General features: G+C 40.5%; 1 protein-coding gene across 1 annotated transcript in view; it reads right to left on the reverse strand.

Annotated features, from left to right (window-relative positions):
* The window catches only part of Utrn (utrophin), a 402,939-nt gene that overhangs the window by 305,682 nt on the left and 73,854 nt on the right, over nucleotides 1-23,403 (reverse strand). Inside the window, exons 2-6 of the mRNA XM_090338004.1 lie at nucleotides 17,432-17,493; nucleotides 5,763-5,855; nucleotides 3,559-3,636; nucleotides 2,668-2,760; nucleotides 1,670-1,842 (exon numbers count right to left, since the gene is read on the reverse strand). Coding sequence (XP_090194130.1) covers nucleotides 1,670-1,842; nucleotides 2,668-2,760; nucleotides 3,559-3,636; nucleotides 5,763-5,855; nucleotides 17,432-17,493 — 499 coding nt within the window. The remainder of the gene's footprint in view (nucleotides 1-1,669; nucleotides 1,843-2,667; nucleotides 2,761-3,558; nucleotides 3,637-5,762; nucleotides 5,856-17,431; nucleotides 17,494-23,403) is intronic.

Here is a 23,403-nt window from a genome sequence, read left to right on the forward strand (position 1 = left end):
TCAGGAGCTGAGGCAGGAGGATCACGAGTTCAAGGACAGTCTGGTTTTTACCCTTCCCTTATTCCCCTCCAAAATACTATTATCTACAGTTTCATTCCCATCTTAATTTTTTTAATCCTACCCCTTACATATTACTATTATTGCTTTGAATTTCCATTGATCATTTTCCTTGCACTGTGTCCTTGCATCTGAGACTTACCCACCCTCTGGGACTTGCCTCCATTCTTCCCTATTGTACCATTTCCTCCCTAACTTAATGGCCCATCACACCACCACTCAGGCTACTGAAGTCACCAGTCTTCCATATGCAAGGTTCCTCCTTCCCTTTGGCCTTCTGCTAGCGACCGACTCTGTATACAAGCTGTGTTTTTGGTTCTCTATTAATGTCAGCCTCCCTCTGTTAGAACATAAGACCCAAGACTTTATTTTGGGGGTATAAGGTAGAAAAGATCAACTTCACTTTTTTAATGTGGCGATAACCAATTATCTAAGACCATCTGTTAATCTGCATCATCAACTCAACTGTTTATCAGATTTTCTTATATAATGGAGCTATTCTTTAACTCAGTCAGAAACTAGTCAGAAACTACTATTTTAAATATCAAATGGCTGGAAGCATGGTCTAGTGGTAGTAGAGTGCTTGCGAGAAGCCCTGGGTTTGATTCCTCAGTACCACATACACAGAAAAAGCCAGAAGTGGCACTGTGGCTCAAGTGATAGAGCACTAGACTTGAGAAAACCCAAGGACAGTGCCCAGGCCCTGAGTTCAAGCCCAAGGACTGGCAAAAAAAAAATGTTTAAATAAAGAAATAAACATCAACAATAGTCAAAAGTATGACTAGATTTTATTCCTTCATGAAACTGGGTCGAACAACCCTCCAGGTATTCCTTCAGATTGTGACAAAATTCTATTTCACCCATACTATACTGATTTACTAGGTATGGTAGTATACACCCGTAATCCCAGCAGTCAGGAAGCTGAAATAGGAAGAGCAACAGTCTGGGGTCAGCATAGGATCTATAAATAAAAAAAAAAAAACAACTCTGTCCAAGAAGACCAAAAAACCATAATAAACCAAAAGAATAATTAAGTAGTGCCAACTTCATATGGTTCAGTCTATATGATATTACTGTACTTGTTTATTGTACTGAATAGTCTTACTATAGCTTCACAGTTTGATTTCTTTTTAGTATTTCAGGAGTGAGCTGGGTATTTTGAGACTGTTAGTCTGTTAGTCTTTTATATACAAATCAGGATCTGCTTCTAAGTTTCATGAAAAGATCATGGGTCTACTTTCAGTAGAGACTACAACTGAACATACAGGGCTTTGCTTTTGCTATAGGAATAAAAGCTAGCACAATCGTTTGTACTCATTACTGGTTAGGGCTGAAGAATGAGTGGGACTGAACTATGAGAACTTTTTTAGAGTTTTAACTTATGGATATGTAAGAGAAATTGTGGACATTGCGATGTGGCCTTTAAATCCTAAAGAAATAGTTGACGGTCGTTTGCTTCTCCATGCCTTCCGTTCACGTTCTGGCAGAACAGTGCAGAGAGGAGAGCAGAGGTTATGGGAAGAGGCTTTGAGGAGGAGGAGGAGGAGGAGGAGGAGGAGGAGGAGCTGAGGAAGAGCATCCCACCCACCCCTCTCCCCGAGGAAGGTCTCACTTGTGTCGGTGGAGAAGGGCGTTGAAGGCGAGCCCATCGGTCCAGCTGGTGGTGAAGTTGAGGACGTTGACTTGGCTGTAGGGCCTGGTTGTCTGCCGTACCCAGCTCAGCAGGATTTTCTCACTGTTTGTCTGCTGCAGGTCTGACATGATGTCCTTCATGACATCTTTCACCTGGTCAAGAGACATCACCGTGCTGTAACCCTTCACCAGTAAGTACCACAGGCCTAAGGCACACTACCTGAACACTCTTCCTGGATGAGGACCCTCTCCTGTGAGGAAAGCTCAAGCTCCACTTTCTACAAAAATGGAAATGGAAGGAAGCACTCTTGACTGACCACCAAAAATCAAAATAAAATAAAAATAAAATCTCCTTATAGCAGTATATTATATTATTATTATTATTGCAGTATATATACCAGTATAATGACATCCAAGAATTTGTATGTCTTGTTATTCTACACTATTTGAAAGTAGTGATAAGAATAACATAGACAGACACACAAGCCAAATCCAAGAACAACACTGAGATCTTTTACCCCAGAGCAGTGTCAGCCCTTTCCACTTCAAATCCTTCTGAGCTGAGCTGTGTTCACCCCATCCACATGGACAGACTTAACCCCAGGATCTCAGAACGGAGCCTTATCTGACCACAATGCCTCTGCGCATGTCACTGAGGGAGGTGAAACATACTGTCCTTACAACAGGCTCCCAGGGACAACACCATGTGGAAAGGCCATCACAAGCCATCAGATCCCTCAGTGTCCAACAAGGCGGCAGCAGCTGGCGGGAAGGCAGGGACATGCTTCCCAGCAGCAGCTCCCAGAGGAACCGCAACCCTGCTGACACCTGGGTGAGGGGCTGTTAGGCTCTACCATTGGCAGACAATGGGTTTCTGTGGGTCAAGCTCATCCCTTTGTGGGGCTGTGTTATGCCAGCCCCCGAGGAACTGAATATACGAAGAACACATTACCAAAAAGTGATTGGAGATTTTCCCACCTGCCAATGCAAAATAATGCTCCACAGCAAGCCCAAAGTAAGCTTATGGTTCCCGTCCACAATATCTGTTCCTCCTATGTTCACTAATTCCACCTATCAAAAGGAAAAAATAAATAAATAGATCACCTTTAGGATAATTCCTTCCAAGAAATCCAAGTTTTTGATTTGATACATTTGCATCACTAAATGTGATTCATTTTAGGGGAATCGGGTAAATATAAATATCAAAAATATATTATTTGCTGGGAGTGGTGGCTCACACCTGTAACTTCTACTCCGGAGGCTGAGATTTGGTGATCGCGGTTTAAAGCCAGCTCAGGCGCAAAAGTGGTAGAATGCTAGCCTTGAGCTGAAGAGCTCAGAGACAGCACCCAGGCCCAGAGTTCAAGCCGTATGACTGACCAAATATGTATGTGTGTGTATGTGTGTGTGTGTGTGTGTGTGTGTGTGTGTGTGTGTGTATATGTATATGTGTGTATTATTTAGCTATGCACCAGTGGTGGCTCATGCCTGCAAGCCTAGCTACTCAGGGGGCTGAGAGCTGAGTATCTCAGTATGAAGCCAGCCTGGGCATACAAGGTAAGACTCTTATCTCCAATTAACCACTGAAAAGCTAGAGATTTCTCAAGTGGTGGAGCACTAGTCTTAAAACAAAAATGCTCAGGGACAATGCCCAGGCCTTGACTTCAAGCTCTAATACTAGCACAAAAATAAAAATAATAGAGATAGTATATTTATACAATGTATCAATAAAGCCAGCAGAAAAACATGTGACTGTTCATTCAGAGACAATTCTGACTTCTAAGAAAGACACCTTCAAGAATGAACGCCAGCCAGTGCACCTAGCAGCACTGACGGTGTCTGGGACCCCAGGTTACTTTGTGAGCTTACACTGTTCTGATGCAGAACCTGCAGCACTCTGTTCACGTTATTTAAGGCATGCACTCTTGTGGAGCCACGTTCTTTTGGCTGGAAAATAAAGCACAAAAGCAAATAAGCCCATCATCCCACCACACACCCAACAAACACATACTAGAAATGCCCTCAGAACAATAAATAGGTCACTGTGCTTGAAAGAGCTCATAGCACCAGCCTAGATGCCAGTGCTCACAGAATGCCAATGCCCCAACAGGTTTCCTGTTTCCGTACTCACTCCCTGAAGCCAGCAGACACTGGAGTCCTCTGGAAAGCTTCGAAAACCATGAATGGCTGTGTCCTGTGATTATGTCCTAAGATCTAGAATGCGGTGTGAGTTTGCCATTTTTAAAAGACTATTTCAGTGAACTGGGCACCATGAGATTGCGATGCAAGGATCACAGTTCCAAGTTACTGAAGAGAAAAGGTGGGGGGATTCTTTCCTGCAATTAACTAATAAAAAGCTGAAATGGAGACACGGCTCACGTGGTAGAACACCTCTTATAAGCAAGTAAACTGAGTGAGAGTTTAAGGCCCTGAATACGTGTGTGTGTGCACACCACACACCAGAATGCCATGCCCACATGGGTCTAACAGGTAGAAAAGTTTGAAGCAATGCTATACGACAAAAGCTGGTTTTTAATCTAAAGTGATGGATAGTGAAGAATCAAGAAATCTGCATCCCTTTATTCCTGGACACAGAACAAGCAGATTCCCAAGCAGGCTCTGAGCAGCACTTCCAAAGACCAATCAAAGAAAAAAGTCTCCACCTGGAAGCACAGCGATTTAGTCAGCTTCCGATCGCTGACCAGGAAATCTCATTGACTGGCTGGCCCAGCCCTACCAGCAGGTGCCTGGAAGGCAACGGGAGAGAGCAGAACCCTGTGCTTCCAGAAGCACAGCAGTCTTCACAGACCTCATCCTGCCTCCAGTGGAAATATGTGTGGCCCGGACACACCTTCACCTTCACCTTCACCTTCACCTTCACCACCACCACCAACCCCGCAGACTCTGGATTTCATGAAGTGGAAAACATAATACCTGGAAACTTGAAGAAAAGTAGCTGCCACATATTTTAGCAACTCTTAAAGAATCACTTTTAAAAATGCTGTCCACTATTGTCCTCTGTCTACCATTCAAAACGCTCATCAACCTAGAACAAACCCACTTAAGTGAGGTAAGCCCAGCACAGAGAGACAAACGGCCCGTGTTTCCTCTCACAGGTGAACGCTAGACCTAAAGTACAGAAGGACATTTTAAAGTCCACAGGCCTCTAGGCATTCAGGCACAGTGAGACCAAAGGAGGATACTTTTAGGGGAGGAACACAAAGGCGCAAAGCCTATGTGTCTCTGACCATATGCAATCATATCTATTGAACCCCAAGAAACAGAAACAAGATGTGCTTTCTTTCTTTGTTGCTGTTTCTGTTTTCTTTTCTTTCTGTTTTGCCCATTCATTTATCTGTCTTTGGGAAAATAAGGGTAGATGGCCAAAAAAAAAAATGGAGGGTTAAGAAGTAAACAAATGCAGCAGTAATACTCACTATATACTACGTTGAAAATGAACTCTACAACTTGTGGGTAGGATGGGAAGGAAAGACAGAGAGAGAGCAAAGAACGGGTAACATTGTCCAAAATGAAATGCATTCTACCTGACTTACATAGCTATAAACCCTCTATCGCTCACCTTTATAATAAAAAAAAAAAAAAAACTTAATGGGCCGGGAGTTTGGCCTAGTGGTTAAAGTGCTTGCCTAGCATGCACGAAGACCTGGGTTTGATTCCTCGGTGCCACATACATAGAAAAAAGCCGGAAGTGGTGCTGAGGCTCAAGTGATAGAGCTCTAGCCTTGAGAAAATCCAAGGACAATGCTCAAGCCCTGAGCTCAAGCCCAGGACTGGCAAAAAAAAAAAAAAAAAAAAAAAACTTAAGCACTGCTTTTACAAATCGATTCCTTTAAACAACAACAACAACAAAAAAAAAAAGGTAAAACCTGAACAGTCTCAGGGGCAATAAGCACCGAAGGCAATTTTATCTTTAATTAAAAACAAAACCCTCAAGAAAGCCTAAATACTGCTCCATCCAGGCTGTATTTCAGCCTTCACAACAAACCCCCACAGGCAGTCTTCAGGTAACAAGGGTGACCATTAGCCTCGTCCTCAAAGATGACGCCCCTCACCAATGATGCTCCTGTGAGGCCTTCTAGAAGATCCAGCAGCTTCCTTCCATCCTTGAGGTCTGTGAACATGTCATTGATGGGTGGTTTTCCACTCTAAAAGAGAGAAAAAGAGATGAAAAAAATATTCCATCTATGCCTACACAGTCAGTGGTTTCATGTTTTCCACTGACATGTTCAGAATAATTTGCTGTGGATGAAGGAAAAGAAAGAAGCAAAGAATTCTGAAGAATAATCAATCTTCTAGGTTGAAAGACATAAATGAGGTATTTTCCTTTGGGGGGGTGATAATGGGATTTGAACTGAAGTGCACGCAGCCTACTAGTCCTGCCTTTATTTTTATTTTTTTCATATACTTTTATTGTAATTAATAGAAGGGTTACATTATATTTGCCAGATAGAAGGTGCATTAATTCACATATATTGATACCCTTTCTCATGTCATGGTCCCCATTTCCCTCCCCCCATCCCACCCCTCATCTTTTTTGTTGATGTTAATTTTCCTTTTTTAGATTAAGACTTATATGCCCCAGCTTCAAACCACAATCCTCTAGATCTCAGCCTCTTGAATAGCTAGGGTTAAAGTCATGAGTCACTGATGCCCAGCAAAATTATTTCTTATAATGGGACCAAATAAAGCTGTTGCTATACTGGTACTATGTTCTGACTGTGCTATGGAATCCCAAGAGAAGTAAGACAATAGAAGCATTAAATATATCCCTACAGGGCCAGGAGTTTGGTCTAGTGGTAAGACCAGGGTTCGATTCCTCAGTACCACATACACAGAAATAGCTGGAAGTGGTGCTGTGGCTCAGGTGGTAGAGCATTAGCTTGAGAAAGCTCAAGGACAGTGCTCAGGCCCTGGGTTCAAGCCCCAGGACTGGCAAAAAAAATCACAAAATATATCTGTGCAGGGCCAGGAGTTGGCCTAGTGATAGAGTAATTGCTTAGCATGCATGAAGCCCTAGGTTTGAGTCCTCGGTTCCACATACATAGAAATAGCTGGAAGTGGTGCTGTGGCTCAAGTAGTAAAGCACTAGGCTTGAGGAAAGTGCAAGGACAGTGTTTAGGCCCTGAGTTCAAGCCCCAGGATTAGGTGGAAAAATATAGATATAGATGTAGATATAGACATGTATGCGCAGAGATACCAGCTAAGACTGGACTTTTTACTCTACTATGACAACTCCTGTTCATAATATGATATCACCTAGCATTTCAATTTTGGGAGCAAGCCATCCTCAATGACTGTGGTACCAGATGTATATTTCTAGTCACTTATTTATTGACAATCAAAGCATTTTGGGCTCTGTGTCCAAGGTCAGTCCAAGGTCCAGTATGCAAATTGAGAAAGCCGATATAATTCCTAACTCTTGTCCCCCAACCACTAACTACCATCAATATTATCGGTACACACACACACACACACACATTACAACTTTCCATCTCATTCACAGTGAGTTAGACCATTTTCGCAAAAACATGATTGCAGATAACAAAATCAGGGAGCTTCAGTTTTAAGTTCAGCTTTGATGCTGGCCACCTACCTAGTAAATCTCACTCTGTGACTTCATCTCCTTCCAGCCACAAGGTACTGGAAAGATCAAATAATGCAACGCTGTATGAAAATGTCCTGAGAACCATAACATACAATGTAATAAATGTATGACAATCTTCTATCTAATTATTGGTGTTGGAACACACAGATAATCTTTACTAATTATCATAACATACATATTTGCATATGCTGGAAGCCACATCCCAGAGGCATGCAAAAATGACACATAGGAAAGGAAATACTTAATCAGTGGAATGGGGGCAGGATACATTTAACAACTCCCCAGAGATGAGCAACCAGACATATTCCACATGCAAACGAAGTTAAGCATGTGATTTTCCTAGCACAGTGCTTTAAGACATGTCCGGTGTTTTTGTGCTTCAGGCTGTAAATAATCACTCTGGGAAAAGAGTTTGGAAATGTCAGAAGTCATCTTTTCATGCAAATTAAAACTGATTCATATAAATGGTTAACCTCGTATTTAGATTTTTCTTTTAATCTTTACAAAGAGGTATATGCAGAGGTTGTTTTGACGAAATAATTATGAGTTGCTAATTGAACTGCACAAATGTTTGGTGAATACCTCTTTTGTGCATGGCTCTGCAGAAATGTCGAGTTCAGGTCACCCTCCCCATTCACAGAAGAGGGTTTCCATAGTTTCCCGATAAACACAAAATATATAAATGGACAATCTTGAATTTGGAAGACATGTAAGGCTTTAACTTCCAAAAAAAATCCATTTACCTTCCAAAAAAATTTAAAGGCAATCTGGTGTCAGCCCAGTTGACAAATGTCACAGTTGTGCTGTGACCCATTTCAACTTCCCCCAACTCTCCTGCCCTTTCCCCATTATGTCTTTACACACTTCTAAACCCAGTTCTAACCTCACCACTTTAACAAGAAGAGTCAACACGAAGCCAGGCATGGTGGCTCATGCCTATAATCATAGATACTCAGGAGGCTGAGATCGGAGGATCACAGTTCAAAGCCAGCCCAGGCACCAAAGTCAGTGAGATTCTTATCTCCAATTATCCACCAGAAAACTGGAAGTGGCGCTGTAGCTCATGAGGTAAGGTGGTAAACTTGAGCTGAAGAGCTCAGGGACAGTGCCCAGGCCCAGAGTTCAAGCCCCACGACCGACCAAAAAGTGTCAACATGAATCCCTACTATTGAGACATGATTGCTGCTGGGTTTAAAAGAGTTAGAGCAAAGCCAGGCACAAGTGGCTCACACCTATTATCCTAGCTACTCAGGAGGCTGAGATCTGGGGATCAAAGTTCAAAGCCAATGTGGACATAAAAAGCCTGTTAGACTTAACTCCCATTGCCCACCAAAAAGCTATGAGGAGAGTTGTGGCTCCAGTAGTGGAACACCAGCGCTGAGTGAAAAACCTGGGAGATACCACTCTGACCTTGAGTTCATTCAAGTCTCAGTATTGGTGCACACACAAAGAGCGTCAGAGGACAGAAATTAACTGTCATCATAACCCACAGAAAGAAGAGAGGGGTGTGATTACAAGATCTGCAAACACCCCCATGGGATGGCAGAATGGAGGGAGCATGGAGAAGCAGCTGTGCTGCCAGCTGAAGGGGGCAGCAGTCACTCAGCTCCAACCATACCAAGCCATGTGGGAATTGAGGCTCACTGTTGGCAGAACTTCCAGGTTTCCAACAGAAGCTGAAAATCTGAATTGACATGTGTAATCTCCTGACACTGTATTTGTAATTTCCTAGAACACCTACCACACAAATGCATTTGTCTCCAGGCCTATCGGGACACAGGGTAACTGATAGCAATCACTGAGATTCTAGTAGCATGGAATGAAACAAGCATAAAATAATTGAGTGAATCATAAATGATGAATACATATATATGTACTGATATATATATATATATATATATCAGTAAGCCAACTGATGACCCACACTAGAGAAAAGGTGAAATGTAGGACAAATGAGTCTCTGGAGAAATGGGCAGACGCTGTGGACAGGCCACACTCACACTCATATACCACCCAGGAACCATAAATCATTGCAAACCTCTACTTTCTATAGTAACAAAGTTATTATATTTGCTCAAAGAGGAAACAAAGGAATTATCCCTAGTCCCTTGTCGTGGTTCTCAGCAGCAATAGTATTGCAATAGAAAAGACAAAACTATAAAATATTCAATGAGGAGAAAATAACAGGCAGAGAGTCAGTTTGGGTGAAAGGCAAATTGTTCTCACTATCAGTGAACACATGCATTAGGAACAGGACGTAGATTTTTCTCCTGAAGACTGACCAGGGCCTCTTCTGTCCTCACAGCACTGAGCATGAAGATGAGGCCAAGTGCAGACCTGGCCTGAGGGCTCCCAGGCTACACAGATAGGAAGGTAAACAGCATCAAGGCCCCTGGCCAGCAGAGGCGCAGGGCTTGGTAACTAGTTGTGTCCAGCTCAAGCTGCACAAAGTAGCAGGCACCGTACCTACCATCTTAGGTCTTACTCAAACCCACCGTACGCACTCACGTAATTACTCTCTGTGTAAAGCAGAGTGCAAAGACTACTTTTGAAATGCTTTTTAAATGCTCTCTTTCTAACTAATGTATGCTCTATTTTCTTTCTAAAGGAAATGTGAGAATCTCTATCAATCCAGTAACTATACTATCTCCACCAGTTAGGAGAAGGGGTGAGCACATATGAGTAATTCAAAAGTAATATCCAGTATTTGGTATTACACTGAGAGTTTCATCTTTCTTTCGCTCTCGTCTGGATTGGTTAACTTAAAACTTCATAAATTAGTAATCTCATCACTTAGGTAGGCTAGCCTATAGAGTAAAACTTTATCTCAAAAACAAAAACAGCAAAACCAAGAATCAAGAGGAAAAAAACTTCAATATTGCTCAATATTTTCAAAACAAGAATCTCATGTTATGATCCTCCAATATCGACACTGATAGAAATGTGCCATTCTTTTTGGTTCTTGTAATTCTGCATATTTTCTTAATCCGTAGAAGACATCAGTGAGCACTCTGCACAATGTGTTAGTTAACTACATATGGACATGGAAATACATTTGAAAAATAGTTTACTACAATAAATAATGGTAGGTAAAGGGAGAAGGTATAGAGAAGATGAATATGGTCAAAGTTGTTTGTATGAAAACGTTATACTTTTCCTATCAGAAGTAAAGAGAAAGTTAAAGTATTTCTTCTGTTATTTAAGTGTGTTTTGTTTAAAAAAAAAACCATATCCATGTATAGTTATAAAAACGGCATTTTCAAAGACTGGTAAAATGATAAAATTGCAAAATAGAATGATAAAATTAGGTTATTATAAATTGGGGTATCATCAAACGAAGATTATATGATCTTTGCATTTATGATTCAAGTCCACCATAAAAGAAAGGAAGTGCAGTTGCTTTTGACTAAGAAGACTTGGAGGCACAATGAATCCTGAACCATGAATGCCAGGAATTTAAACCAGGCTCTGCATCGGGGGTAAGTATCAGCCAAGTAAGGGAAGGTGAAGGGAGAGAGAGCAGGGTGGGTGCATATGGTCAAAGCTCTTCACATACATGTATGAAAATACAACAATGAAGCCTACTGTAATTGTTGTAAAAAGGAGGGAGTAGAGATGAGGGGGGTATGTGGAGGATAACGTTGATAGAGGTCCATTGTATGCTTATGGAAATAGAAACAATGAAACTCTCTTGTACAACTGAAATAAATTAAAAATAATGCTCAAGCAGAGACAGAGAAACAGACACAGACAGACAGACAGACAGGCAGGCAGGCATTCAGCATGATGAATAAAAGTTCTTAAGACTCTATTCAGAAGTCTGTTTGGAAGAAGTGGGGGAGAGAAGCAAAGGAAGAGAGAAAAAGAGAAGCAAAACAGATGGCCCGAGAAATCACTGAGGAGCAGGACCTAACTACAGGGAAGTAATTTACAGTACTCACACTGAAACCAAATCAATGACAGGCAACTGCTTAAAACCTATAAAATACCATGAACATACTCATTAACCCAAACAACACCCTCCAGGGACCATAAGTCATAAGACTCGGAATAGAAGCTTTCACTTGATTTACATAAGGTAAGTAGTCTAGTGATGATTAAAAACTGGAATGATAAACAACTTCAAGCGGGACCAGAGACAAGGCCAGCTGCCTACCGCTATGGACAAAACGCCATGGGTCCACAGGCCCAAGAGACCCCAGTGCTGTGCACACTGGCAAGGTCTGTAAGCCAGCTCAAAGTGTAATAGCTGTTCAACTGGCCACAATGGAAACGCTGGATGAAAGTAGTTCTCCAAAAGACAGGCATCCGTGGGCCATGGTGAACTACAGTAATGGCACTGATAATGACAGTAAAGGCAAATAAAATGAAATTTTCATTAAATAAAAGAAAGGCAGCTACCTATATCATCATTCCATCTCTTCTCTCTCTCCCTTGGGTTCCCCCCCCCCCCCAGTCCTGGGCTTGAGCTCAGGGCCTGAGCACTATCCTTGGACTTTCTCAAGGCTAGAGCTCTACCTACTTCCAGCTTTTTTTTTACATATGTGGTACTGAGGAATCGAACCCAGGTCTTCATGCATGCTAGGCAAGCACTTTAACCACTAGGCCAAACTCCCTTCTCTCTCTCCCTTTAGAGACATTTCCTTAAAGACTAAGAGGCTCAACATTTTGGCCAAGAATGAAGTAAACCAATATCCAGTTTCACCAAAGCAAGCTAGTAAAGACAGGATTGGTTCTTAGGTGGACATGGTTCCACCCTGAGGCCCCTCCATCCACCTCTCAAGGATACAAGTAATTATCACTCTATCTTTTATTCTACTGTATTTTTGGTGATATTCTGTCCAGACTCGGAAGTTTTCTGCCACTCCTCCATGCACCTCATCTCATGTGCCTAGTCTATAATGATGATAGAGAATGTGTTATATGGGGCCGGGAGTTTGGCCTAGTGGTAGAGTGCTTGCCTAGCATACATGAAGACCCGGGTTCGATTCCTTGGTACCACATACATAGAAAAAAGCCAGAAATAGTGCTGAGGCTCAAGTGGTAGAGCTCTAGCCTTGAGAAAGTCCAAGGACAGTGCTCAGGCCCTGAGCTCAAGCCCAGGACTGGCAAAAAAAAAAAAAAAAAAAAAAAAAAGTGTTATATGGCAGAATGTTTTTCTCCAATAAATAATGATAACAAAAAATAACAGTAATGGTTTTTCCCTAGGTCAGCTCCATTCATGGCTGATGGACAGTGACCTGTAGCAAGCAGAACTGCTGTATAAGCTTTCTCTAACAAAAATCTCTGAAAATCCACCATCTTCCTCCCCTTCCCGCCAGCTCATAACCTATCGGCAATCTTCCCCTCCAACTTCACTGTTTACTCTTGCCTTGGCCTAACCCTTTGCATCTGGAAATGATCAGGCCACATGGCATCAAATAAAAAACCACAAGACAGGCAGTTCAGCTCCCTCCTTTCTAAGAGAAAGGGGAAAAGTCATCTCCTCTGAGCAGATCAGTCCCAAACTTGATCATCGGCTACAAACACTCAACATAGAATATCAAGTGTGTTTCACAATCCCAGATACCAATAGGCTCTACCAAAACCATTTATTAAGTACTGGATATATGCAAAGCACAACCCATTAAATAAAGGTCCATCAAATGAAATCCATTTTGGAAGCATCACTTTGAGACAAAAACACATTTTAAAACACCAAATGGAATAAAAACAAATGGAAAGGGAGAGAGCTTATATGAGGATGGCTGAAATATCTGAAAGCTAGCATTTTAAAATATGAGGAAGCCAGGTATGGATGGCTCATGTCTATAATCCTAGCTACTCAGGAGGCTGAGATCTGAGATCTCAGTTCTCCAAATAACCACTAAAAAAACAGAAGTGGCGCTGTGCACTGTGGCTGAATTAGTAGAACTGGCCTCAAGCTAAAGAGCGCAAGGACAGCACCCAAGACCAGAGTTCAAGCCCCACGAATGACCAAAAAAATACAAAATAAAAATATGAGGTATATTTCACTGATTGCCTTTCCTAGCTATTAGGCCATGCTGAGACTTCTTTTGAAAAGACCATTTGACTGGGTGTGAATTCTGCTTGAACTGTTCTGTACATAATTATGAAATAAACCAATGATAGAACATATAATTGGTCAACTCAAATCGCTACAAGAGATGCTATTTATCACCATACAAATAAAGCCTCTATCACCATCCTAACAGAAATACTGGGCCCTCAAGTAGAAAGGATGCTTGGAATTGCCTTGATCATGTTCTCTACAATTCTCTTTCTGTATCCTCTTTCCCATTCCTATGATGATGGCTATCAACTCCAACATACAAGAAGTAGAAAACCACAGGACACTAACAGTGATGCCTCATGGTGGGTGCCCAAAGGAAACCACCCCCGCCCCCAAATAACTCTACATCCTCAAATTTGTGGAAAATGATTCACAGATAGCCTCTCTAAAGTTCTGTCCATTTTAAATGACAAGTTTGAAGTCACAGCATATAAAAATTTGGCTCAGCTTAGTCTTAAGGGAAAAGCCAAAAGCAAAAAGTTGTTCAAATTGAAGTTCAGCATATTCTCCTCCAAGCATTTATTTGTTAAACTTTTTTTGATAATTGCCTAATTTAAAAAAAAAAGTGTCTACACAGATCAACAGAAAAGTGGAAAGCGCCAGACAAAAAATGGAGAAGAGAGCACAGCATGCAGAAGATAGAGGTACTGGAATTACATGACATGGTACTTAAGACTGCACATGAGGAAAGCCATGAAGCAGATGTCTAGAGAGATGTCTGTTTTAAACTCCTAAATGGCAGAAGATACCATCCATGCCTGTCTAGATTTCTCAGCACAGGGCCCCACACCACAGGAAGCCAGCAGACCTCTCCAAATAATCACCTTTTAAAGTCTATCATATACATAAGGCCATATAATGTGAAGCTAATTGAAAGGACCTCCAGGATATTGAAACAAAAGCCATATAATGAATGATTGTTGTCCTTAATGTACTATGTTGTCTCTCATCTCCTTTGCTGTCCCTTGGGTATCTCATATTGTTATAGTATCTCACTTTGTTATCTGATATATTGAATTTATTTGTATTTGGATATTTGAAATTTGATAGGGAAGGGGGGAAAACCAAGACGGGTGGGGTGTGTGGGGGGGAGGGAAATGGGTACCAAGACATGTGAAAGGGTATCAATGTATGTGAATTAATGCACCTTCTATCTGGCAAATATCATGTAACCCTTTTACTAATTACAATAAAAAAAAATAAAAACATTAATAAAAAATAAATAAATAAAATAAAATAAAGTCTATCATAATGTACCATAGATTATAGATTTAAAAGGGGGGGGAATGAGGTAAAATTCATTCTCTTCAGTGGGATTTTTTTTTATTTTCTGTACTAACTTCTGGATTCTCTAGTGAGGCTATGAAAAGAAGCCAGCCTTATCCATCCAACTCAGCAAGGATTAGGCAACACAGAGGTACACTGAAATCTCCCCTTTACTACCAGGCTAGGCCCTTCCTGTCTAGATGAGGGGTCCTATGCCAGCAGAAGGCAAAGAAGGTAGATGAGTTGGTCACTGCTATGAGCCTTCCTTCCTTTCTTTATATCCATACTTTCATCCTTTCTTACCTAAATTCCTGCTGTACTTTGACATTACCCAGCCCTTTTGGAAATTCTCTTTGCAAAACTCTCAAGCTTCTCTGAGATAGATAAACGACAGGCAACCAAAACCCCTACTTATACAACAAAGTAATTCAGATAGTATAACTATACACATATGCACAAATCTAATTCCTTTACTCTACTACTATGAGACCCCTGGAATCTGTGGTTTGGGCCTCATTTAAAGATGTTAACAACACATGAAAATGGCCTAGAATTGATTTTTCCTTCTTTTTCTTCCTCAGCTGTCATCTCTATTACCACCTCACCCCATCCGCCAGATCCATTTCGTGTTTTCCCAAACTATCTACTTCCTACACTCTGCTCTCAAAACCAAGCACACAGCCAGCTCACCTACTTTCAACTGCTCCTTGCACTTACATCTTTCAAGGCCATCATGGTTGCAAAATGACCTTCAAAATTATTTCTAAGGCAATTTCTCCCTCATGACTAAACTAAACTGCAAATATATAACTGCTTCACTAGTTTCAGCTTAAAAAAAAAAAAGACCATGATATTCTTGGTGCTAACCAGCATAGATAATCCCATCCACGTGGGCACTCAGCAGACTCCAGGATTAAACTTTTCATATCTCGACTCTGTGTGGCACAGAAGGTAGTCACATGAAGATATACAAGTTCAGAATATGGTGAAGTCTAAAGAACAGATAAGATGAGAGAATAAAAAAACTGTTAAGATTGGCCAAAAACTTCTGACCACTACTCTGGTTTAATCCTACACATCCAATCACTAAGTGTCAAGCATCTCTATTCTTGTTCATCTCCACGTTCTTAACTCTTCTGTTACCGTCAGTTTTCACATCACTGCCAGATTCCTATTCACATTCTCAGCAGTACAGTAAAATATCTCTCACAGAGCCTGTAAACCCTAAAAAAAAAAAAAAAGGAAAAACCACTACCATTCAGGAGTCAGTTATAAATATTCAGATGCAATGCCAGATCCCTTTTTTTCCCCTGAAGAGATGGCACCTTGATGCTTTATCTGGGCTCAAGCAAACCTCCTGTCTCAGCTTCCTCAGAAGCTGGGACTACAAGTGTGCACCAATATCTCTGACTTAAGAATACCATTTTGAACTAGGTTGCTACGGATGATAAACTTAGATTATCCTAAATTCTCCTAAATGAATGGTCATTCATTTTCCTGACCTTTTACAACTTCCTTAAGCAAAGAATTTTGAAAAATGACCTTGAATTAAGATAGTTTTCATAGTATTTCAAAGACTGCAATGGTGTTCGTTTAAAAACCCTAATGTTTCAGTCTTTTATAGCGGAGTTCCTACAATTTATGAGTTTGATGGCTCTCTCTATGTTTGACTCACTGGACCAAATTCCACCTTTTTTTTTTTTGGTTGGTTATAGAACTTGAATTCAGGGCCTGGGCACTGTTCCTGTTCCTCTTTGTGTTCAAAGCTAGCACTCCACCACTTAACTTCCAGTTTTGAGCGGTTAAAGATAGTAATTTCACAGGAACTTTTTACGCAGACTGGCTTCAAACCAGAATCCTCAGATCTCAGCCTCCTGAGTAGCAAAGATTATACATATAAGCCACTGGCACTTGGCAAATTCCAGTTTTTTTTGTTTTGTTTTGTTTTTTGGTGGGTCATGGGGTTTGATCTTAGCCTGGGCGTTGTCCCTGAGCTCTTTCGCTCAAAGCTACTATCCTATCCTTGAGCCAAGCTCCACTTCCCATTTTCTAGAGGTTAATTAGAGGTAAGAGTCACAGGTTCTTTTGTGCCCAGGCTGGCTTTGAACCTTGATCCTCAGCTCTCAGCCTCCCAAGTAGCTAGGATTACAGGTGTGAGCCACTGTACCTGGCTGCAAATTCCAACTTCTATGACAATAATCACATGTGAAACTCATTTGAAAAGAGCACAGAGAATTGCTCTATTATGTTCTCCCCTAAAACAAAATATTAATCAAAACATTATATTTCAAGTGATCAGAAATGTTGAGAAAGAACAGATCTGCAGGGGACAGAAGGCAGGGAGAGTGACAAAAGAAGCCACAAAATAGGTTGACATTAGTAAGTCACTCTCACAAGAACAGGAGTGCTGAGCATGATTGCACAGTCCAATGATTTCCAAATGAAATCATGACCTTGTTCAGCTGAGGAAACACAAAACTCTCCCAAGGCATTCTTGCCCTGGATGTATCCAGTATTCACGGAATGGGAATATCACCCTTTCAGTTTAGCTATCTGAAAAATACTAGGTGGAAGTTATCAAGCTATCTGCTCACATTCGATTTTCCACTTAAAGAGATTTCCAAAGGGAAGGAAGAAGAGATGGCTCTGCCTACTCAGAAGCTTTGTATGAGGTCGCATTTTGCAGGAAATATTGACCAAACTTCTCCTTGGATTCCACCCATCAGAAGAAGAAAGACAACTAAATTGTCATGGAGGTTTTGGAAAGTCTTTGTTACCTTTGAAAAGCGAGCATTGATCCATTTGGTAAAGGTTTTCTTCTGTACATCATTGTGTTCATCTGCAGAGATTAAAAAAAAAAAAGACAAAAGAGAAACATGAACCACAAGTAAGTAAGTTAATAAATCACATTTTCTACATCCTGGAGAGTTAAGAAAACAAAAAAGCAGTTGTTTAGTAGAGCTTGTTAGAACAGTAACTTGTAGTTAACCACAGATTCTTTTTTTTTTTTTTGGACAGACCTGAGCTTGACCTCAGGACCTGATCACTGAGCACTGTCCTTGGACTTTCTCAAGGCTAGAGCTCTAACACTTGAGCCTCAGCACCACTTCTGGCTTTTCTCTATGTATGTGGTACTGAGAAATTGAACCCAGGTCTTCGTGCATGCTAGCTAGGCAAGCACTCTACCACTAGGCCAAACTCCTGGCTCAAACAACAGATTCTTTGACTCATCATGGCTGGAGCTTGCCAACTCCTGGCTCATCCACCCTGAGCCCAGGAGATGACCACAGCCAGCTATTAAGTCTGGTATATAGAATAAAATCAAAACCTCATTTTCTATTACACATACTACATTTAGTTTCACTGGACATAAAATCTCAAACATAAGAAAAATGTCAGTACATTCAAAGAAAAAAAATCTAATAAAAACTAAGCACTTTGTGTGGCTTCTTTCCTTTCACTTCAGTTTCACATGTAGAGAAATGATATTTTCAATTTAGTTAAAATTACAAGCTCATTGAACAAGCCACAACAAAGGAAAATTAACCTCAAAAAGCTAAAGAACACAACCATTTATTTTTTGGAAGGGTGGGGGAGTTGCTTATTGTTTTGTTTCATTTTGTCTTGTGCCAGCAATGGGGTTTGAACTCAGGACACGGTGCTGCCCTTTGGCTTATTTGCTCAAGGCTGGAAGGACCACTTCCAGCTTTTTCAAGGTTCACTGGGAATAAGAGTCTCAAGGATTTTCCTGCCAGAGCTGACTTGAAAAGACAATCCTCACAGCTCAGCCTCCTGAGTATCTGGGATTACAGACATGAGCCACAGCACACGGAGAACCCTATACTGTTGAAAATGGGTAGCATGATTACATTTGGTATAGGGAAATCATGTAGCATAACAAATTCCTAAAAACTACCTTAGCCAAATAGACTACATTCCAATCCACTTACAATGTAACCTTTGATAAATCACCATAATGTCCCTTAGCCTCACGGTTTCCAATTGTACAATGAAGATCAATATTACCAAGCTTACAGTGGGATTAGAAAGATTACTGAAGATATACGAAAGCCACCCTAGTAAGAGCTGCTGCTTAGCTCAAAATTATTACAGTGTAAGTGTAAATAAGGCAGATAAACGAATGTCCATTTTTCCTTCTTATTACTTCCAATCATGCACTCTTCAGTCACTCCTCAATTTTCCAGTAAAACTGTCAAAAGAGTCATGGTTGGCTCAATGCCTACAAAGTAGCAGGTTAAAAATCTCCAAACAGTTCTGGAAGCTGGCTGGGAATATTTTGAATTCATGCCAAAAGCTGTGGGTTCTTCCATGCATCTGCCTATTCCACTTCCCACCACAGACAGCCTGCTCCAACCTGGTGAAAATAGAATCCTAACAACAGAGCAAGTGCAGGAACTCTATCATCCATGCACTCACTGAAGAGGGGCTGCCTTGGACATGGCAATGTAAAGAAAGGCTTAGACACTAAGTTGGGAACTTTCGGAGGTCACGATGGTAGAGCCTCAAAGGTGAGAAACCACCATCACCACCACCACCACCCATCTCTATGACTTCTCTCTTCATTTCCTGGCTATGAATGAAGTTAGAGGTTGGCTCTACCACTCATCTTCTATTTCAACTGGATACCTACCCTTAAACCAGAGGCCCAAAGCTATGGTCCATCAACTATGGACTAGAAACTTGAAAAGTGCAACCCTAAGCAAACTTTTCCTCTTATAAGTTAACCATCTCAGATATTGTGACAAAAAGCTGTCTAATACGTCAGGTTTGTTCTAACTCTATTCTATACTCCTTTCAGGAAAAGAGCTTGTAATTAAAAGGATGTTCTTGTAATAAATACAGCAGCAGCTCGAGAAAATAGTGTACTTTTACAGATCCATAAAGGTAACTGGAGACTGACTCCAAGACACAAAGGGAGTAACTGATAGAAAAAAAATGAAAATGCTGTCTAAGAAAAATGCTAATGGTATTAGGAGGTGACCTTCCTACCAGAAAAGACTGTCCCTATTTAGCCTTGATACCTAATCCAATCAATGCCACACATGAACCATTTATTAACCAAGGAGACTTGCTTGTGCATGCTCTGAATGTCCCAGGTTTTACCTTCATATCCAAGGATAGGAGATTATACAGCCCAGAATACAAAGCTACATTCCCAATCATCTGCAAAGAGTATGATAGCAACATGACAAAAATGAATTTACTATTTAACATCTGTGTTAGGGTACTGGGAAAATCCAATCCACTAGTCCTACTGCCTTAGGATTAAAATTTATAAACTTTGCTACATTCATTATTCTTTAGTCCTATGATTACAAAACACAGATCATAAATAAGTGGGCTGGGAGTTGGCCAAGTGGTAGAGTGATTGCCTAGCATGCATGAAGACCTGGGTTTGATTTCCTGGTACCACATATATAGAAAATGCCAGAAATAGTACTGTGCCTCAAGTGGTAGAGTGTTCTAGCCTTAAGAAAGTTCAAGCACAGTGCTCAGGCCCTGAGGTCAAGCCTCAGGACTTGCCCAAAAAAAAATCACAGATTAAGTATTAAATTCCCATACTTTCCTAGGAATGTTTGAGATCAAGTGTGATAGTACATGCTTGTATTCCTAGGTGTGTGGGAGACACAGATAGAAGGAATGATGCAAGTCCAAGCCAGCCTCAGACGAAAACCCAATACCCTAGCTTCAAAAATAGCTAAAGCAAAAAAGAACTCAGAAGCAGAGTGCCTGCCTGGAAAGCATAAATGCCAAGTTCAAACCACAGTGCCACACACATGCCAAAAAAAATAAATAAATAAAAGAAAAAAAAGAAAGAAAACAAATGAAAGAATTTATCATAAAAATGAAGGAAATTCTAAGGAATAATTATTCTCCTTTCTTTATCTCTTTTCAAAGCATTTAACTTTATTCATAGCTAACACTACATAGACTTTGTTCTCTACAGAGTGAACAAAGAAATGAGTATGTATCATATGAGTATCTTATCAAACAATAAATAAGATCATTCCATTTATCACGTTTGTATAATGAAATTTGATTAAATAGAATCTTCCCAGAGATATATTCATAAAAATCAATAAGATAATGCATATGAAAATCTATTATCTGGGCTGGGAATGTGGCTTGGTGGTAGAGTGCTTGCTTCGCATGCATGAAGCCCTGGGTTTGATTCCTTAGTACCACATAAATGGAAAAGGCTGCAAGTAATGCTATGGCTCAAATGGTAAAGTGTAGCCTTGAGCAAACAAAGTTCAGGAACAGTGCCCAGGTCCTGAGTTCAAGCCCCAGGACTAGCAAAAAAAAAAAAAAAAGTCCATAATCAAGTCAACATGAGTCAAATTAAGTAACTTACAAAACAAAGGATTTGCTGATAAAAGATAAACTGTTTAACATGAAAATATTTCAAACATATGCCAATATTTATAAACATTCTTCTTTATTCCTTTTCAAAATTCAAGGACACAGGGGGAATACATTCAAGCCTATAGTTTGCATTTTTACCTCCCCCCTACTTCTGCCCCCCATTTTATTATCTACAGACAAGGAATCAGTAAAAGAACAAAATATAGCCTGTGACTTTTCAACTATGAGATTAAAAATGTAAGAAATGTGAGAGAGTCACTCACAATTCAGGTGAGCAACCTTTCCCCCTCTTCATCTGGGGGGCAGAGCATGCTTGTAGAATAATCTAACACCTGTCATACTATCATGATTATTTCGCTTTCTAGAAACTGGCACAGAACTTCAACAGTCCCAAACTCTCAGTCTAAATGAGCTATTTTTTATTTGTCCAAAACAAAAATGTGCTAATAATTAGGTACAATCTTACAAATAATTGGATTAGTGGTATGTACCTTCAATGCATAGATACAATTAAGTGATTAAATACAATAATAACTGACACAGCACTGTACCTCCTCCACACATATTAAAGCCCATTTCATTTCTAAGAACCTTTGCTGGCTTAGCAAATATTATCCAATAATGACCTTTCTCCATTAGGAAGAGAAACATAGGGACTGAATTGGAAGAAAAAAAGTGTTAAACCCCTTCAGGCTGCTCTAAATTCTTCCTCTAAATATTTTACTCTTCTTAAAAATGCTTCTGACATGCTCACACACATCCACAGACTTGGGCCCTTGCCTGGCCTGAAACTGTAATTCTGTGATTGTGTTCTCCCCACCCCCATCCCCAAAAAAGGAAGAACTCAACAAAACTGTTCAGAGGCTGATTTGAAAATGTTGTCATTTCACCAGCTCCAAACGGATATTGGAAATTCAACAGAAAGCAATAAATCTCCATTTAAATCCTAACCCAGAACTGTAGTGGAAAAAGTTATGAAGCGTCTCCAGCCAGGAGGCACATATATCCTTAGAGTCAGAATACCACTTTAAAGCACAGTTAGTAAGAGAGAAATCAAGTTAAATGATGTCAAGTTGACTGGCACCAGCCTAGTGTAAATTCCTCAAAGTGCAGATATTCAGAGAAAAAAAAATCACCTAGACTGTAAATTCAAACAGAAATGTCTTGTGAGATGCTTTAAACTCTGGATTGACTGTCCGGCAGTAGTGGATCACGTATGTAATTCTACCTAATCAAGAGACAGATCTGACAATTGTGGTTGGAAGCCAGCCTGTGCAGAAAAGTCCCTATGAGACTCTTATCTCCATTTAACCACTAAAAAGCAATAAGTGGGGCTAGGATTTTGGCCTAATGGTAGAGAACTTGCCTAGCATGCACGACGACCCAAGTTTGATTCCTCAGAAGCACATACATAGAAAAAAAGCCAGAAGTGGTGCTGTGGCTCAAGTGGTAGAGCTCTAGCCATGAGAAAACCCAAGGACAGTGTTCAGGTACTGAACCAAAGCCCAGGACTGGCAAAAAAAAAAAAAAAAAACAATAAGTGGAGCTGTCATACAACGTGGTGACAGAGCACTAACCTTAAGCAAAAGAGCTCAGGGACAGCACCCAGGCTCCGAGTTCAAGCCCCAGGACCAACAACAACAAGAACAAAAAGAGACTGATTTCTTCAAAGCCTCTTTCACAAACAGAAAATGTAACACACCCAAGAAAGTTAGGATTTCTTCATAAGCAATGAAAGCAGGTAGCCCAGTTCATCTTTGGGGGGACACTGCATGCCAATCCCCTCACCGAAAACACACCCACCACTAAGACCCCACCATGCTACTTGTATTCTCTTCTTTCCCTCAACAAAATCCATTCATTTATTCAAATAACATACGTTAAAATGTCATGGAAGTCCTACATGCCAAATAATAACCTGCAAAATATTATAAATATGTACACAGAGAAAGAGCCAAATTTGAGACAAACTTCTTTGCTCACCACAAGCCAAGTGCTTATGTTTTCTCTTGGCTTCAGATTTGGACAGTTTTTAAGAAAAACCCTAACTATTAAACACAGTTTCAAAAATATGAAAATTAAGTATACTGAAAGTTGTGATGATGGGCATTTGAAATGGTAGGTATTTGTATAAACTTGCTCCATTTACACATTTAAGGGAGCATGAGCACAAGGGCACTCTAAATAGAGGAAAGCTAATCAATATCTCATTTCATATTCCATATTCCCAAGTCTGACCCAAAAAAAGAGCACAGATATTAATATTCTTATCTCCACAAGGAAACACAGAGGCTTATGATATATAATGATGTCAAAACGTAAAACTGCCAAGTGCTGATGGCTCACAGTTATAATCCTAGCT

The sequence above is a fragment of the Megascapheus bottae genome, chromosome 8 (genome assembly GCF_031878675.1).
Source record: "Megascapheus bottae isolate mThoBot1 chromosome 8, mThoBot2.hap1, whole genome shotgun sequence".
Taxonomy (NCBI): domain Eukaryota; kingdom Metazoa; phylum Chordata; class Mammalia; order Rodentia; family Geomyidae; genus Megascapheus; species Megascapheus bottae.